This window comes from Cervus elaphus, chromosome 19 (genome assembly GCF_910594005.1).
Source record: "Cervus elaphus chromosome 19, mCerEla1.1, whole genome shotgun sequence".
NCBI lineage: Eukaryota > Metazoa > Chordata > Mammalia > Artiodactyla > Cervidae > Cervus > Cervus elaphus.
In genome coordinates, this window is record NC_057833.1 from 20,568,074 (window position 1) to 20,587,594 (window position 19,521).

Genomic DNA, 19,521 nt, shown 5'->3' on the forward strand with positions numbered 1-19,521 from the left:
TATCTTGTTCTGTAGGCTTCGTTAATAACTAGTGTTGAAAGAAATATATCCCTCTTCTGATCTCTTACATAATTTACATTTTACTCACAACATTTAATTCATATTATATAGTCTTTGCTCCTCTGCTATAATGTAAGTTCACAGAAATCAGGGATCGTGTTTTATTCTACAACCCTATCATAGTGACCTACACATATTGGGTAGCAATCGTAGTGACCTATATATATTGCATATTCAATAAATATTTTCAAATGATCGGATGAAAAATTCTCTGCTCAGATGTTACTTCCTTGGGGACGCCCTCCCTGACCACCCAAGCTAAAGAGTTCCTTGAGTCTCTCATTCCTCACCTACATCATTTTGATTACATTATCATTATGTGATATTGGGATCTATATCTATTTGTCTGATTCTTTTCTGTCTTTCCTATCATAAGTAAGCTCTAGGAGAGCAAAGCTTTTGTTTTTTTTCCTCTCAGCATCAGTAGTGCCCAAAATAGTACCTAGAAAATAATAGGCATTTCATAAAAATTTGCTGAATCAATATATGAATTACTTTATTTATTAAATCAATAACCTAATATTAATGTTATTTTAATAGTATTAATACAAGGCTTAGCAAGACAAGATAGTATAAGCAAGGTAATTTGCAGTTCTGAAATTGTCGTGAATTTTGTAAGAGTTTTATATGTATATATTTAAAATTTCCTCTTTACCTATTGGTATGTTTGATTGAAGAGATTATCTTTTGATAAGGGAGAGTATGAGGGTGGGAGTGAGATGGAAGATGTCAGTCCATATCTCCTCTATTATCTCTCCACTTATATTTAATGTCAGTTGTCTTTTTTGCTAAGCTACCATTTTAACTGGATATACTTAAGGAGTACACCCCAAAGCACAAAATCCTTTTCATAACATGATATAAAAAGTAGCCATTCTGATATTTGACCTTGTATGTCACAGTGGTGAGAGGCTAATTAGCTGCCAACTTTCCCTTGAAACCTAACCTGAAACTTTCATTTGAAATGACAGTTATCCTTAAAATACCTTCAGAATCCACACTGTATTTCTTACTTTGTACATTTCCAAGATAACTTTTTTCTAAATTTGTACTTTTGCCAAGAGTAAAATTGAAGTGCGGAACAAGCCAATTTTTAGGCCATTTTAAGAGTCTGAGAGATTTGTTCTTTCTGACATTGAAAGAGGTTACTAGTTCCATTCCACGCCTCACATCTGAAGTCCTGGGAGGACAGCTACTGAGTCACTGTGTTCTTCTGATGACGGCCTTATCTCTAATTCAGAATTTAGATATGATGACCAATTCTGAGAAAGCAAAATCAGTTTGCCTGACAAGAGCAAAAAAAAAAATTTTTAATGTGTTAAAAAATAATCTCTTTTAGGATGAATGAGATAGGATAATAAATTTTACCAAAATTTATCATGTAGAAATTGTCACATTGAGAACAAAAGAACAGAGTCAATTATTTGTTCTCTTGGGGATTCTCAGTGGCACAGTTGGGTGAAGAACCCACCTAGCAATGCAGAAGATGCAAGAGACATGGGTTTGATCCCCAGGTTGGGAAGATTCCCTGGGGAAGAAAATGGCAACCTACTTCAGTATTCTTTTCTAGGAAATCCCATGGATGGAGGAGCCTGGCAGGCTACAGTGCATGGGGTCACAGAGTCAGACATGCGTTTTATACATCTGTTCCCTCAGAGGTTAATCGTTCATGTCTTGTTAGTCCAAAAGAACATATCCATTGTTTTTAGGATATAAAGGTTATCTCAAAGGTAGGGAATGAGTTCAAAATAAATCAGTTATTTTTCATGCTTTTTCCTAAAATTTGTGGAGCCCAATTTTGGGTACTGAAACCGTGACAGACTTAGTCTTGAGGGTTATTTGTGAATTTCACACATACTCGCCCCCATCCAGCCTCCAGCAAGATTATCCAGAATAAGTCATAGCTTTGGAAGTGCTCATTTGGATTCTCATCCTAATAATAAAAAACGATTGAGTCATATATAAGATTACATACAATTCTTTAGCAAGGCAATCATTTTAAGAATTTAATATCTTGTGATAGGTTAAGTTTTATTGTTGAGAAACTTCAAATCCCTAATCTCAATTCCCTTAAAAAATACTTTTAGAAATAGAATTATATCAACAGCGATTTATTGAGCACCTACTTTTTAAAGAATTCTGTGAAGAATGCTACTATCAATCATATTTTCAGAATTATTTGAAATTACATGAAAAATTCTTTTCTGAATTTATGTCTTTATATATTATATATGTATGTATTTATATAAGTATTTATATATTTTACAGACATAAAACCTTCACAAACAAAGTTTTCTCCTTTAACTGAAAGAAGAGAAATAAATGAAGAGCTTATTTTTATTTTTATAGAGAGTTGTAAATATAGAATCATAAAATTTCAGGGCATAAATTTAAGATAAAAATAAGATAAAATCTTAAACTTTATTATGATCATTTATTTGATTTTACCAGAACTATACATATTATATGACTACTTAACAAATGCAGAGATGGTTGATCATCTCTTCACTTAGTTTTACCAACATAAACATGGTTAGGTATTTAACCAAGTATTTTTTAACTGACGCGATGTCAATTTACAGTTTTGTCTCTCAGTACATTTTGCTTAAGATGATACGAAACATATTGTAGAATTTGTGAATTTGGGTTCTTTTTTCTGGTGGAAGTAGTCTCTAGATATGAATGGCCATATTCCTAAACAACCCAGTGGGCTCTCTGATTCAGGCTTTGCTTAGTGGAAAGGGGCATTTTTCCATATCCTGCCTTGCATGCATCAACTCCTCAATTAGAAAGTGATGCCCTTGAGCGAAAGAATCCTGCTTTTCCACATTCAGCACACCATGTTTCCTAACTCCGTGTTTTCCATCTAGGTGCATTTTAAAGATATTTGTGGAAAGGAAAGGGGAAAATCATGGTAAGATAAAATTCTGAGGTATTATTAAGTTGATAATATGTGGTATTTTTTTTCCCTTCAAATACACAAAACTGATTCATTAGCTTTGATTGACCTGATCAACTTAGTCAAATTATTTCCTTAAAATGCAATTGATCTCCCATGATTTAATGACTCCATCTGTAGTTCAGGAATGGTAGCAAAAGCACACACTTTGGCATAGACTTTTAACTCAGCTGCCTACTAGCTTTGGCCAGGTTACTCATCAAGCCTCGCCTCCTCCTTTGTGAAAGAGAATTGGTAATACTTGGCTTTCTGGTTTATTGTAATGAAACAATAGATTTGAATATCAATTCTGTTTTCCTCTTATTTGGAGTGTGACCATGGGTAATTTAAATCTCGTTAATCTTCAGATTTCCTATCTATTCAATAAATGTTAAATCATTTGACAAGTATCATATAACATCTAATAAGTATATATTAGATATATATACATACTAGATGTTCAGTATTTATATTCCTAGGTTAAGTAAAGTGCAGGAGATTAGAAAGCACAGAGACAATGACATATTTCCACCATAGGAGCAAAGAGAAAGGTTCTGGTAGAAAAGATACATGAACGAGACTTCAAATAAGAATAAATATTAACTACATGAAAAATATTTGGAGAGAGATTTCTAGATAAGGGGAGGGAACGGGAGCGTGAAATGGTAACGGCTTATATAGGAACACTCTGACAGCAGGTTTCTATTTGAGTTTAGAATGTACACAAGAATGGAGTGTACAAATGAAGCTCAGAATAGGTCTGGGAAACAGGGAGCTTTGGTTTTTTATTGTAGACATTTCAAAAATCATTGAACCAAGGAAGTGACATAGATAAATGGTATTGTAGAAAGAAATCACTGTAGAAATCATTAAAATGAGTAAATCCATTTAAGAGGTAAAAGAGAGACATTTACTAGAGAAAAGGACAAATGAGAAGGTTGTGACATTCATGTACATAGAAATGATGCTCTGAAGTATACAGTCTAGTATACTAGTATAGTATTTCAAATCTAGTATAGATTTGAAAAAAAAATATTTAGACTAGAAAAGAGATAAGGCTTAGTGACTACTTGATTGTGAAGTTGAATAAGAAAGATGACCAGGTGGATGACCAGTATGTCTAGCTATTAACTGAAGCTCTGAATCTAAGAGAAAAGTAGGTTTAGGGAAAGGGAATGAATAAAGTGGGCTTCCCTGTTGGCTCAGACTATACACAAACTGCCTGCAATGCAGGAGACCCGGGTTCGATCCCCAGGTCAGGAAGATCTTCTGGAGAAGGGAATGGCTGCCCACTCTAGTATTCTTGCCTGGAGAATTCCATGGACAGAAGAGCCTGGTATGCTACAGCCCATGGGGTTGTACAGAATTGGACATGACTGAATGACTATCACTTTCACTTTCATGCATAATACACTCAGTTTAGAACATGAAGAATTTGGGATCACAGTCAGATACATCCAGCAAGCAAACGGATGAGTGAGCTTAGAAAGATAAGAGCTGAAGACAGAGATTAGAGATATCTACAAAATGTTGCCTGCCTTCCAAGATGAAGCTAAGGATTAAGTTGGATAATGTATGTAAAGTGCATAATGCTACAAAGCTCTATGAATAAAATAAATTGATGGCATATTTATGTACCAAACTCAATAAATGTAATTTCTATTCCATCTTGGACAGAATTATCAGACCAATTTCTTTATTTAAATAGAGCCTAAAGTTAAAGTTACAGTATAACATAACAGCCTCCTCTGGATTTTAAAGAAAGCTTAATAAAGACTCTCAAACTTCTACTTATTTCTTCTCAAGTCACTAAACTATTAGGGAGTTGGCTTAATGGACTATCCTCCCCAAGATATAACCAAACAACAACTTACTTGTTTTCTTGCCTCTTTTGTTAAATGCCTCTTGGTTAAAAAAAAAAAAAAAAAAAAGACCCTGCAAAGATCTTGCAAAATCCATTCTAATGTAAGACATTTTGCTTAGAAAATATAAAAATATCATTTTCAAATTCATCAATATGAAAGTAAAACAATATAACTGGGAGCAGAGTCATTCAGCTTTCAATTCCAACTACAGGATCCAAGTCCTGACAACCTTATGGAAGGTGGAAAAGATGGAGAAAAATGAGAAGAGTAATGTTTTCCTCCACTCATTTCAATCTCCCCCAAAATTCCTCCCCAGGGTTATAGAAAGTGATCACCCCCAATACAGATCAGATCATTGGGTGTTCTTTTTAAATCACTTTTAAATTACTCTATATATCTAATCTTTAGAAATTTCACCCTGTGACCAATTAAAAAAAAAAAGCCTTCCATTTGATGCTAATTTCTAACCATGGATGTCTAAAAAATATGACTAAGAAAATGTTGTCTCCACAGTTTTGACCAACACATTAATTTTTAAAGCTCTTTTTGATACGTGCAAAATTAAAGTGAACTGGCTGTATACTACACATCTACTCTGCCACGATATTAGATAAGTCCACTTATTCATTGCCATAGCCTAATTATAGAGAGCATTAGGCCATAGTCTACCAGAGAGGCTGCGAGTCATTGATGGATCATGATTGCTCCCAGGGATATGAAGAAGCTTTCTTTCAAAGGTGAGGATGATTAAATTAGTTCTTAATAGCAAGTAGAATAATCTGAACTATACTTTCTTTCCTTATAGTCAAACTACCTCTGAAAACTTAGCTCTGTGTGGTACTGTATTCTCTAGTCTAGTCTAGTATGTTCACGTTTGCATTAGACACAACCCTTCCCCATGCTTGATAAAAATCCCCAGATAAATATTGCTGGTTTTCTAGGTATAAAATTTGATTTAATCCTAGCTTCAAACCATTAAGATCATATTTCTATAGTGAATAATCTTGGGCAAATTACCTATTAGAGCAATATTTCTTGAACTGTTGAATTTATAGACAATGTATTTTTGAAACATATCACACTTTAATTTTCTTAGGGCTTATACAACGCCATAGAAAAGGCCCTGTTTATGATCCCTTAGTTCTCTCAGGAAAAGAGGAAAGCAAAGAAATTTTCTTTATAATGAAATGGAAAAATTGCTCTTTGAAAACAGTAAGTGCAATGTGAAAGGCCCTTCTCTACACTGAAGTGACAGAGGTGCTAACACAGATTTCAGCAGGCTGCTCCCCTCTTGTGCTGCAACTGAAACTATGAAGAGAAGAAGGAAGAGTTCCTTTTACAGTTGAAGGGATGAGGTTTATACATTAAGAATTTATTGACTGTAAAATTTGGGAAGGTTTCGGATTTAACACTCAGGAAGTGGTATTATGTTTCTATCTGGAATGGTTAAAGAAAAAGACAGGTTCCTAAAGCCAGGGGAAAGCCCTGTTAACACTTCTCAAAGCTGTTCAAGCTACATGATCTCAAAATATTTTATTCACTAAGCATCCAGCCAGTTCCAAACAGTTTCAGTCATCAAGGGCACCAGCAAGTTAAAGACTCAGAATTAGGATCAAATCAGTTGAAGACTCAGAAAACAGGATTTCTGGGTTCTTTTTTTCTTTTGTGGTGGTGGTGGTGGTCTCTAAATCGTGTCTGACTCTTGCAACCCCATGGGTTGTCGCTCACCAGGCTTTTCTGTCCATGGGATTTCCCAGGCAAGAATACTGGAGTGGGTAGCCGTTCCCACTTTTTCAGGGGATTATAAAACTCTCTCCTTTTACCTTCCTACAGTTTTGCATGAAGTCTATCATACCTGTCCCAGCCTGTAACCAGGATTGTCTTCTTCAGAACCAGGATGTGTGAAATATCCACAGCTCCCTCTTGCCCAACATTGAGTATGTGGTGACAACAGCCATTGAGATCCCAGACCTTTAAAAGAGAAGTGAAAATCAGCTTTGAGATAAGAAAATGTCTTCTCAGTGAGTGCAGCAACAGGATGTAATAGGATTATTTTACACTTTTTTGTTTACATTCTGCACTAGGGTTGATTCACTTGAGACACATAATAATTAAAGCCTTCTCACCACTTAAATTTAGCTCATATGTTTATTACTCTATTTATAACCTTATCAGTCTACTCTGATAATAGTTGATTCAAAGGCAATACATCAGAGTATATTTTTAAGGGGGAGGCAGTATAAAAACATGAAAGCCTCATTTTGGAGTCTGTCAAAATCCTGTTTCCTTCTCCAAGTATCTTTCTAAATTTTGATTTCCTCATTTATGACACAGGACCTTTACTTCAGGGATGCTTGGAATTGTAAACATATAATACAGAGCTGAAACACAATCATCATGTCCTAGGTTTCCTATCTTTAGCCAATAAAATCTCCTGTTGACAGTGGGTACCAGACCCACACCCACAGAAGCACAAGCAATTCTAGTTTACCTCCTCAGGCAGTGGGATGAGGATGTAGACCAATCGGTTCACTTTAAGAGACAAAGTAATTAGCTGTTAAAACTAAGTCCTGCTACAAAACATTATTGGTACATCATCAAAGGCAGTTGGCACTTTATCGAGATAAAAATGCATATACCCTTTGCCTCAAAAGTTCAACTTTTAGAAAATCATTACTCAGAGATACTCATATGTGAAATGACGTATTTTAAAGGATATTCTGGAAGCATTGCTCATAACAGCTAAAAATTTGAATCAACTTAATTGCTCATTAACAAGGGATTGAACATCCAAATATGGAATATCTCCACGGTAGAATATAATGCAACTATTACAAAGAATGGGTCATCTCCAATTGTCTAAGCTTTGTCCAAAGCCAATCAGCCATAGAACCTTCAGCAAGTTGTTTATTTCCTTAGGTTTCAGTTTTCTCAACTGGTATTATAATGGTACCAAGCATATAGAGGCGTGTGTGTGTGTGTGTAAAGTGCTTAGGACAGTGCATGATTCATAGTAATATACAATAAAATTTAACTAATATTATTGTTGTTGTTTGCCTTCATTATTATAAATCAGTCTAATACAGAAAATGTAAAATGCAGAACAGTATGGACAGTGGACTACCACTGAAAAACAAATGGTGCTCACAGTCTAGAAAGATGTGCAAGAAACTAGTGCTACTGGTAGCCACAAGTGAGGAGAAGGGAACAGGAGGTGAGAAAGAAACTTTCTTTTCACTGTATGTATCTTTTAGGTTTAAAATTTTATTGTGTGCATACACTATTCAAAACAATTAATTTAAAAACAGAAACTTGAAAACCATGATAAATAGGGCAATGCTTTTAAATCTTTGATTGCATAAGTACTGGATTTGGGGTTCTAAATTATAAATGAGATTGGAAAAATATCATTCATTCTTGTTTCTTTTTAGAATATGGCCTGTGCAGCTCAACCTTGATTTATGCATCCTACACAGAAGTTGCCAGATTTCAAAATTCTATTGTGCTATTGTGATAAAGATAAATGTACCTTCAAAAGTTGTGATTGTAATACTAAATTCACATTAACTTCTAAGATGTCAGGACTCAAGCTGAGACATTGAGGGGTGTACATGCTCTTTACCCACATCACCTTGTTTTCCTCTAAACAGGGCTCTTATAAAGCCCACCTAAAATAATACCCACAGAAAAGTAGTATAAAGATTTGACTGTCCGCAGATCCTATCAAGCCCCTTAACTGGGACTAGTTTTGCAACCATCTACAAGTCTGCCCTACCCTGGACTCTATGACCAGTTACTTCCCAACATAGGGATAAAAAAATTCTAATCCGTTGCCTTCCTTTTTCAGTCCAGCCTTGTATCCAAGGACTGGTATGTGGGATACTCACCTTTTTTTTTGCCTAAGTCACTGTCTAATACTCCAGTTCCAGTTACTTCTATTTTTTCCACCTGACTGTTGGGATTAGAATTATCCCATTATCTTCACACATTTTACCATTTCTCCCATGAAGATGTTACTTGACTTAAACCCATGCTCCTACTCTATACCTCAAGCCATTATCCTTCCCAGAGGTCACGTTCTGCTAATTTCCAGAGATGCTCACTGCAGCATGCTTCACAGTGACCGATGCAGACTGGAATTCTCCTAAATACTTGCCCCCAAATTCCACAATGTTCTACCTACAATGGCAACCCACCCCAGTATTCTTGCCTGGAGAATTCCATGGACAGAGAAGCCTGGCAGGCTACAGTCCATAGAGTCTCAAAGAGACAGACACGACTGAGTGACTATCGTTCACTCACTCACTACCTACCTACGTATCTAGGTAACTTTCCACTACCGTCCCCAGTAGTCTACCTGAATGCATCATACACCCTAACACAGGAGGTACCTCTAATTAATAGCCTTCTGATCCCACTTATGATAGAAACTTAAGAACAGTTCAAAGCTTATTCGGGAAACTGCCTTCTGTTGTCTCCAAGTGTCACAAGTCATCTCCAATCCGACACTGTCGTCACTTTCAGTGCTGAGGCGAGCAGAGAAGGTTCACTGGTAGGCATGATTCTAGACTGTAAGAATCTAGCTTTACCTGAAATTTTGATGGTTTCTGCAAAATAATAGAGCACTTTCATCCCAGAAGAAATTAATAATAATTTGATAACTGAGAGGATAAAATAATGGTAGTTTAGGATGGATAATAAATAAGATTATGATTGCTCTTCCTACTATCCTTCTTTACTATCTTATTGATACTTACCTTCCACACAAAAATGCAATTTACAAAATAGGTTGATTTTAAGATACTCATTTTCTGAAAACCTTGCATTCATGTCATTTTAAAAGTTTATGTACTTCCCCTGATTTCTCATTTTATAAACTGAGAAAAATGAAACCAAAGACATTAGCTGAAGCACACGAAAAGTATTCAGGCCTCTTATTCCCCAAAGTGGTCCTCTATCCAGAACACTGGAAATGGCTTTCTGAAATGAGTAAAACAAGTTGTGCCTTGATTTTAAATAATTTATTCAGAAAAATCATTTATTCATTTATCCACAGAGGTTTATTTTCCTAACAGCTTTGTTATTAGATGGTTTGAGTTATTTAGCTCTTTCTTGTCTCATCTCTTTTCTTCCAAGACCAAAAATACCAACACAGATATAGCCAAAGCTGTGTCTCCTCGCACAATGTTTTAGCCCCCTCCTATCTGGATAAAGAAGCGTCACTGTGTTCGCACCTTTATGGTCCCATCTGTGCTGCCAGTCAAAAGCCGCGTCTCGTTTGCATCTAGGGCCATCGTGCTGATTTCTGCATTACCATGGCAACTGGTAAATTGTTTGATTTTCTGCCCAGTGCCTATCATCCAGAAAGAAACAGTCGACCCCACATCAGAGCTGATTACCTACGAGAAAATAACATTGTGGAGAAATTAAATATAGTTCCAGAATCCATCATTTTTATTTCAATCAAAATATCCAGCCTGTGCATCTCCACCAGTGAGTTCCACCAACAGTCAAGAGACATTTTTGTAATGCATTTGCTTTCTTTTGTTAAGCCGATAACATTTCAATTTCTAGGTCAGAACTGAGGTAATGAAGTCATGCTTCTCTTTATCAGAAAAGATAGGAATCTTCTTCCCTCACTCACTGTTCAGCTTAGTATCTAGAGACCATCCTGAAATCGAATCCTACTGAAAATAAGCTTATAAATCTTTCACATTTAGATGAGAAAGTTGATTTTATCAGCCATGATGCTCTGACACTATTCACTCTATGAAAATAAACCTTTTATTACATATCAGCTTTCATTTAGCATTCAGAAGAGAAAGCATCACCAGCCATTGTGGGGAAAAGTTCACATCAGCTGATTGCTAGAACTACTGCTTCTAACGCCATTAGTTCCTTTCCTCAAGGTACTGCATGTATTTTCACAATAAACATAATTATTGATGGGTCACTAAAAACAAAGAATCCAGGAAGGTTGAATATAAACCTGCATATACACTCCAAGAAGAAGGCAACAAAACAAATGCAAGGATAGGATTACATGTAATAGTCCCACAGTAAGAAACTTAACAGTGGCAAGTAGACTGCTTATTTAAGCTCTAGGTATTTAGATGCCCTTTAAGCGATTTATAGGTTAAAATTACCATGCTTATGTGACATAGGGACGCAAAGAAATGAAAGAAAAAACAAAAGAACACTAAACATAGAAATATGTAGGTAGAAAATTGCCTGAAGCAATATCTAGATTTTTAAAAAATTTAAAGCATAACTTTATCCACTTACGTATTGATTGACAACGTATAAATATAAATTTATCAGGAATTTGTTAAACTAGAGTGTCACATTTTCATAATTAAATGGGTTAAAGTTTATCAAATGCATGTTCAGAAGACCTAGATAACTGGCTGCTATGCATGTATTCATCCATTCACTCATTCATTCATTCATTCACCCTACCACATTCATTGAACATCCACTGGGCACCAGCTCCATGGACAGTGGAGCTTCACTGATGAATCTCTGCTCTCAAGGAGCCTGTAGCCTAAGCTTATACACTAGAATCACTTTAAAAATCACAATTTCAGACCAGACCAGAGTTGGAATTGGACCAACTGGACTAATTGGGCCAGCAGTGGAATTTATAAAGGTTACTTAAGTATGCAGCCTGGGTCAAGTGCTACTGGGCTAAGAGAGAGAAACAGATAAGAAATAAATAAACACCCAACAATCTTACAAGTACAGAGGTATCAGCACTCCGTGATCTGGGAACACAGAGAGTAAAACCCCAAATCCATTCACTGGAGTGGGGGATGGCAATAAAATGTAAAGAGGCTCAATCAGGGATTGAAGGTAGGAACAATGAGTGCCAAGCCCTTTACATTCACTATCTCACTGGACCTTTATACAAACCCTGCAAAATTATGTTATCACTCTTTCTACCATGATAAAACTGAGATTCTAATCAGCTAAGTACCATTCCCAAGCTAATAACAAGGTTTGAATCGTAGACCTTCTATGACAGACACATCAAAAGCCTTCCTCTATTTCATCATTGTACCCCTAGATAATTAAAGTGCTTAGAAGAGAGAACTTGGAGTCTCTTTCAAGCATGAGAAACAGTAAGAAGTGTCACGAAGCCAGAGTGCAGACAATAAGATAAATGATGGAATATCAGGTGAGGATGCAAACTAGCAACAGATGTTTGAAATCTTTAGTGAGCAATGTCAGAGAATAATAGCGTGCATAAAGTTTTTGTTGTCGTTGTTAACTGGGTAAAGGTTCATATCTTTCATTGGTTATCTGGGCATGTATGGCTCAAAATAAAATTAAGAATGATTTCTTTGTTCTAATGAGGAGGAGAGAAGAAGTGCATTTTTTATTAGTTTGTGAAGATACCTCTGGCAACAGTGTAGAAAACACACAGGCTGTGAGAAAACCATTCAGAGGCTGCCGTTACAGTCCAGGTAGAGATGCTCACCTAAGGCAGTAGTTCCCAGAAGCAAAAAGAGAAGAGGGATTGAATGAAAGGGCCACCGTTTAACAATCTTCATGCCTCAACAAAGAACTGATTATTTGCGTGGGAGCTCTTGCAGTCCTTTCTTCCCCTGATATTGCAGCTCTCAATCAGAAAATTTCTTAAATGATGTAAAACTATATCTATGCTACACATTTTCTCTCAGTGAACCAAAAGTAGCTTCAGTGTTTAATTACTGTTATTAGTATAACAGCATAATTTAAATATAATATAAAATATTATATAATTTTTATACATACATAATTCAAAACACATAATATAAAAAAGCATAATTTCTTTATATATATATATATATATATATATATATATATATATATATTCATTCCTCCCTTTGGTATGAATTAAAGCCTCCTTTCCCCCTCCTCTCTTATTTCCACATAAATTAATTCTACAGTTTAATAAACTAACAGGTGATTCCACTTCAGGCTGAGCAGATGTTAGACTGAATGAATGGAGACCGCTCTTTTTTTTTCCTGAATACACTTGAATTTTATTTATCTCTACACACAAACACATATTTATACCTATATCAATATCTCTAACATCCATACCTACCCAATTTATACAAACTCTTTTTTTTTACCTTTTTATTTTGTATCAGTATTTAGCCGATTAGCAATGATGTGACAATTTCGGGTGACTAGTGAAGGGACACAATCATACATAAACATGTGTCCATTCTCCCCCAGACTACCTTCCCATCCAGACTGCCACATAGCCTAGAGTGTAACTTCTAGAGCAAATGACCTGGCTCTTCATAATAATATGATGTAACACTTAGTTATCATTCCATGTGACTGTGTTTCTATTTGCTTTGGTTTCTGCAATACGCATGGTGGGTTAAGTACTGGGCCTGGAGCCAGTATGTTTGAGTGTCTAAACTTGGATTCATTACTTAATCTCTATAAGCTTCAGTTGCCTCACCTATAAACCAGAGAGAATCACAGTTACCCCTCAAACAGTTTTTAAGAGGTTTAAGTAAGCAAATAATTGTAAAGCACTTAGCACAGTATATAGCATACAATAAATACTTCATAAAAGTTAACTAGTATTACTATTCTATTTAGGCTTAATAACCTGACCTCTTATTTGAATTCATGTCACTTTTCATATCCAAACAAAATTAATAAAAATATTTAATGACTTGGTTTCTTCCAGCCATGAGAGTGAATGTAGACAGTAACATTTTAGAAACCAGCTTTTTAGATGAACCGTGACATTTAAAATTATATCACACGAGATTTTGCACATAATTGCTTAAGACTTTGGATTGTATTCATTAAAGACAGTCAGAAAACATAATATTCCAAACAAGTGAAAAAAATTTTAATTACTTGCCTTTATTCTTTTTTTAATTTATTTATTTTTAGTTGATGGATAATTGCTTTATAGAATTTTGTTGTTTTCTGGTAAACATCAACATGAATCAGCCTTAGCTCTACATATGTCCCCTCAAGGGAAATTTTTGATAGTGATCTTTGAAGAAAGGCTACGGAATTTTTTGTTGTTGTTTTCTTGCTAGGTCATATGTGACTCTTTTGAGACCCCATGGACTGCAGCCCACCAGGCTCCACTCTCCGCAGGATTTCTTAGGCAAGAATACTGGAGTGGGTTGTCATTTGCTACTTCAGGGGATCTTCCCAACCCAGGGATGGAACCTGCGTCTCCTATTTGATAGGCAGATACTATACCACTGAGCCACCTGGGAATCCTCTATTCAAAAATATTCATTGATCTATTATATGCTAAGCATTTCAGTACTACAAAGTGGATATTCTTTGATAGAAACAAAACAAAAGAAAATAAACTATATTCAAAGAAAGATGTGCTTACTTGTTCAAGACTGGTCTCATTCACATTGCAAAGCATCTCATCAACCACCCACCGCTTTCATCTAATGCAGACATTTAATCAGGAGTTAGGAATCTTCACTTTTTGCTGCTTTATACTCCCCTTCCTCTGCCTTAACCAGCTGAGCCCCAACATACCATTCATCACTTTTCAGCACCTTTCTCTACTCATTTCACAATTTCTCACAAAATCTGAATCAATAATGACAACAGTGTACAGCCAGTCAGATTTCATTCTATGGCAATCTGCCTTAAGGCACAGTCTTCAGGAAAACCATGTGTTGAAATATAAGGACTGACTATGTCACAAACACACACCCAGTATTAACCAGAATCTGCTCTCACTATGACAATATCAGACAAGTGAAAAGATATTCAAAGTCTAGTGAGAGAGAAGCCTGTTTCACATCACTTGGCAGATGAAGAGGTTTGACTATCGGACGGTGAAGATGGTATTTATAGCAAAATGTTTTTATCAGTGATAAAGCCCAGAAATAAGTATTGGCATCACATTTATATGCCACATTTTGATGACACCGAGTCCTTTTAAGTTTTCAGTTTACTCCTGACTGCTTCTCATCAGATGAGACCTTAACTGTTGAGAACTGAGCTTTGGCATCTGCAGAGCAGAAAATAGCATGGTCCTAATAACTACACTTCAGTGCAAATGGACCTCGTGAGCAAACCATTCCACTGGAGGAATGCTCCACCTTATGTACCTGAGTTAATAGCTGTTTAGGAATATAGAGATCTTTTTGTCTCTCTCATCTGAAGCTGTCACAGTCAATCAGACAATTGTAAGAGATGGGAGGCCTATCCATGCCCCCTGAATGTCTTCTTGCTATTTCAACAACAATAAGCACTTCTTTCTCCTTTATATGCATCTCAAGTTCTAGGTCTAGGCAAGAAGAATAAAAAATTACAGAATTGCAGTGGCGGATATTGCTTGCCTACCGAGGGATCAGGACATTTGATTGAATTGCTGTTCATAATTTTATTTTTTTTTAATCAGTGCTGTTTATGGTCCCATAATATAAAGCAGGTTACCTCTTTTATTTCTATTTTACATCAAATCTCTAGAAGTTACAACTCAGTAAGTAGTGAGGTAAGGAGAAAAATAATATCTCAGAGGACTGGTACAGACAAAGAATGCAAATATTTAAGGACGTCATTCTCCATTTATAAATCTTATTTGTCAGATATCACCTCTTTCTAGATTAATTTATAATTGGACTTTTTAGATTCATTCCTTGAGTTTACTGAATCCCTACAATATGGAAGGGCTTCTCTGGTGGCTCAGTGGTAAAGAATCATCCTGGCAATGCAGGAGAAACAGGTTCAATCTCTGGGTTGGGAAGATCTCCTGGAGAAGGAAATGGCAGCCCACTCCAGGATTCTTGTCTGATGGTGGTGGTTGAGTCGCTAAGTAGAGTCCTACTCTTGCGACCGCATGGACTGTAGCCTGCCAGGCTCCTCTGTCTATGGGCTACAGTCTATGGGGTCACAAAAGAGTCAGATGCAACTTAGTGACTAAACAACGACAACAGTAAGCAAGGCACAAGGCCTAGGCACTGGTGATTCAACAGGGAAACATTCCTGCCCTTATATTTATTGGAGGAAGGTTGGAAGCGATACAACTAAAAGACAAAAAAGGCATGCATGCATACACGCACATGTGCACACACACACATTCACACACAATATTTAACAGCAAAAAACTTTATGGAGAAAACTATAACCAAGAAGAAGGCAGAGATCACTGGGAGTGGGTACAAACTTGGGGGCTCCGTGAGGTTTCCCTGAGGAATTATCTGAAGAAAGACATGACTAAGATGTAGGAGGGAGCCGTGCAGATACCTGGGTGAAGAGAGTTCCAGGCAAAGGAAACAGCAATGCAGAGACCCTAAGACAGAGTGTCCTTAGCATGTTCAAGGACTAGCAAGGAGGCCAGCAAGGCTTAGGCAATGTGAATCAGGGGAGGGGCCACAGGCTGTGACCATCTGTGCTCATTATTCAGGTGTTCAAAATACTCCCCAAATGACCAGGCACACACAGGGATTAGGGTATGAAACCAGAAAAGCATCACTTCCCTTTTTTTGGCTAGTCTTTATTTAGCTTCTACTCCTGCTTTGTTCTGTGTATCTTTATACACAATACCCTTTGTCCTTTAAAGAAAATCTACATGGGAGGTATTATAAATTCTTATTTTATAGATAAGAAAACTTTGCTTAAAGAAATTAAATTACTTGCTCAGTGGAAATCATTGGGAAACTCTGACTCTAAAACCTTACCACCTCCCTCCTCCTGCAAAATTGCTGAGAAAAAAACTACTTCCAAAAATAGTTGAGATTGCACTGGACTTGGCAGGTCCTGGTGCCACATGCTTGGAAGTTTTCATTCCATCCTAACAATGAGTAAAAAGGTGGACCAACTGAAAAATCAACAACTCTTCTTAGACCACCCCAAGAAACAAGGTCACAGGGCAGATCATTGCTCTCCAAATTGGAGAGACCAACAAGCAGATCAAGAAAATCACAACCTACCAGAGCAGAAACTCATGAACCAAAACTCCCTTGGGAAGGGAGCTGAGAGAGGAAAATCAGAACTGTCACTGATAGTTTGCTGGAAGCTCAAAGTGGACAAGTCTGAGAGTCAAAAGTTCTGAGGAGCTGGTCATAGGGAGCTCCCACAAGTTTACAAGTATTATTTTGAGGTTACAGATCAGGATAAAGAAAGGTATGTCATGCTCACATTAAGCAAAATAAAGCAGAAGTAGCTGTATTACTTTCAGAAAAACCAGACTTCAGGGCCTTTGTCCTCTGAAGGCTCTGAAGTGGACTTCCCTGTTGGCTCAGATGGTAAAGAATCTGCCTGCAATGCAAGAGACTGGGGTTCAGTCCTGGGTTAGGGGGATGCCCTGCAGGAGGAAACAGCAACCCACTCCAGTATTCCTGCCTGGGAAATACCATGGACAGAGGAGCCTGATGGGCTACAGTTCATGGGATCTCAAAGAGTCGGACACAACTGAATGACTAACACTTTCACTTTATGTTCAAGCTTCAAAGCAGGGAAAGTTATGTGAGGGTGGGATATTTCAAAAGAACAGCATGTATACTATCTATGGTGAAACAGATCACCAGCCCAGGTGGGATGCATGAGACAAGTGCTCCGGCCTGGTGCACTGGGAAGACCCAGAGGAATCGGGTGGAGAGGGAGGTGGGAGGGGGGATCGGGATTGGGAATACATGTAAATCCATGGCTGATTCATATCAATGAAAAAAAAAAAAAAAAAGTCCTTTAGCACTAACCAAAAAAAAAAAAAAAAAAAGGAATAAAAGGCTGAAAACTTAAAAAAAAAAAATAATAATAAAAATAAAAATTAAAAAAAAAAAGAATAAAGCAGGGCATTTCATAAAGACAAAGGTTAATTTTCCAAGAAAACTTAACAATCTCCAATGTGTATATGTCTAAAACCTTTTGTCAAACTATGTGAGGCAAAACTTGTAGAATTACAAGGAGAAATACATGAACCCACTGTTATAGTAGGAGACTTCGGTACCCCTCTATCAGAAATGGAAAGAACCATTCTAGGCAGAAAACCAGTAAAGATGTAGTCGAACTCAACAACACCATCAATCAACTGAATATAATTGACATCTATGGACTACTTCACCCAACAGCAGCAAAACACACATTTTTCTCAAGCTCTTATGGAAAATTCACCAAGATAAACCACATTTGGGGTCACAAAACACCCTTAACAAATTTAAAAGAATAAAAATCATACAGTGTCTGATCGCAGATCACAATGAAATTAAACTCAGAACATATACAGAAAGATAACTGGAAAACCCCCAAACACTTGGAGACGAAACAATACATTTCAAATAAAGCATGGATCAAAGAAGAAACATCAATAGAAATTTTAAAATATTTTTAACTAAATGAAAATGAAAATATACCTTATCAAAATTTATGAGATTTTCTTCTAAGCCCCAGGTCAGAGAAAGTAGTGCTTAGAAGAAAAATTATGGCACTACATACATGTATTAGGAGGAAAAAAGATCTAAAATCAATCATCTAAAATTCTACCTCACAAAAGTAGAAAAAAGAGTTAATACAATATAAAAAGGCAGAATAAAAGAAAAAAATAAAATTAGAATAGAAATCATGATGTATGATTTTTTTTAATATGTTGTTGGATTCTGTTTGCCAGAATTTTGTTAAGGATTTTTGCATCTATGTTCATCAGTGGGCTTGATCCCAGGAATGCAAGGACTCTTTAATATCTGCAAATCAATCAATGTAATACACCACATTAACAAATTGAAAGATAAAAACCATATGATTATCTCAATAGATGCAGAAAAAGCCTTTGACAAAATTCAACATCCTTTTATGATTAAAACTCTCCAGAAAGCAGGAATAGAAGGAACATACCTCAACATAATAAAAGCTATATATGACAAACCCACAGCAAGCATCACCCTCAATGGTGAAAAATTGAAAGCATTTCCCCTGAAATCAGGAACAAGACAAGGGTGCCCACTCTCACCACTACTATTCAACATAGTGTTGGAAGTTTTGACCACAGCAATCAGAGCAGAAAAAGAAGTAAAAGGAATCCAGATAGGAAAAGAAGAAGTGAAACTCTCACTGTTTGCAGATGACATGATCCTCTACATAGAATAGAAATCAATGAAATTAAAAATCAAAAATCATTAAAATTAATGAAACAAAAAGCTTGTTCTTGGAAAAAATTTAAAAATTGATGATCTATCCAGGCTAAGTAAGAAAAATGACAAAAGATGCACATCAGAAATCAAAGAGAGAACCTCACCCAAGACCCCATACACATTAAAGGGATTATAGAGGTATGATAAACAACTCCATGCTTACAAAGTTGATAACCTAGATGAAATGGGCTAATTTGTTGAATGACATAATCTGTCCAAACTCACACAAGAAGGAGTCTGAAATTAAATCGATAGCTAATAGTGTTCCAAAACAGAAAGCAGCAGATGGGATTCATTAATGAGTTTTACCAAACATTTAAGGAAGGAATTATGCCAACTCTATACAATCTTGTTCAGGGAAAAGAAGCAGAGGAAATACTTCCCAGCTCATTTTATGAGACAAGTATTACCAAAATCAGACAAAGACATACAAGTAGAGAAAAGTATAGATCTATATCCTCATGAACATAGAGAAAAACTTTTATTACTCAGTAAAATAATTTCAAAAACAACAAAGTGTAAGAAGCAATTGATT

At 36.2% G+C, this 19,521-nt stretch overlaps 1 protein-coding gene across 1 annotated transcript in view; it reads right to left on the minus strand.

Moving 5' to 3' along the window:
- Positions 1–19,521, minus strand: part of WDR49 (WD repeat domain 49) — a 165,545-nt gene that overhangs the window by 51,575 nt on the left and 94,449 nt on the right. Inside the window, exons 9-10 of the mRNA XM_043875086.1 lie at positions 10,098–10,262; positions 6,719–6,834 (exon numbers count right to left, since the gene is read on the minus strand). Coding sequence (XP_043731021.1) covers positions 6,719–6,834; positions 10,098–10,262 — 281 coding nt within the window. The remainder of the gene's footprint in view (positions 1–6,718; positions 6,835–10,097; positions 10,263–19,521) is intronic.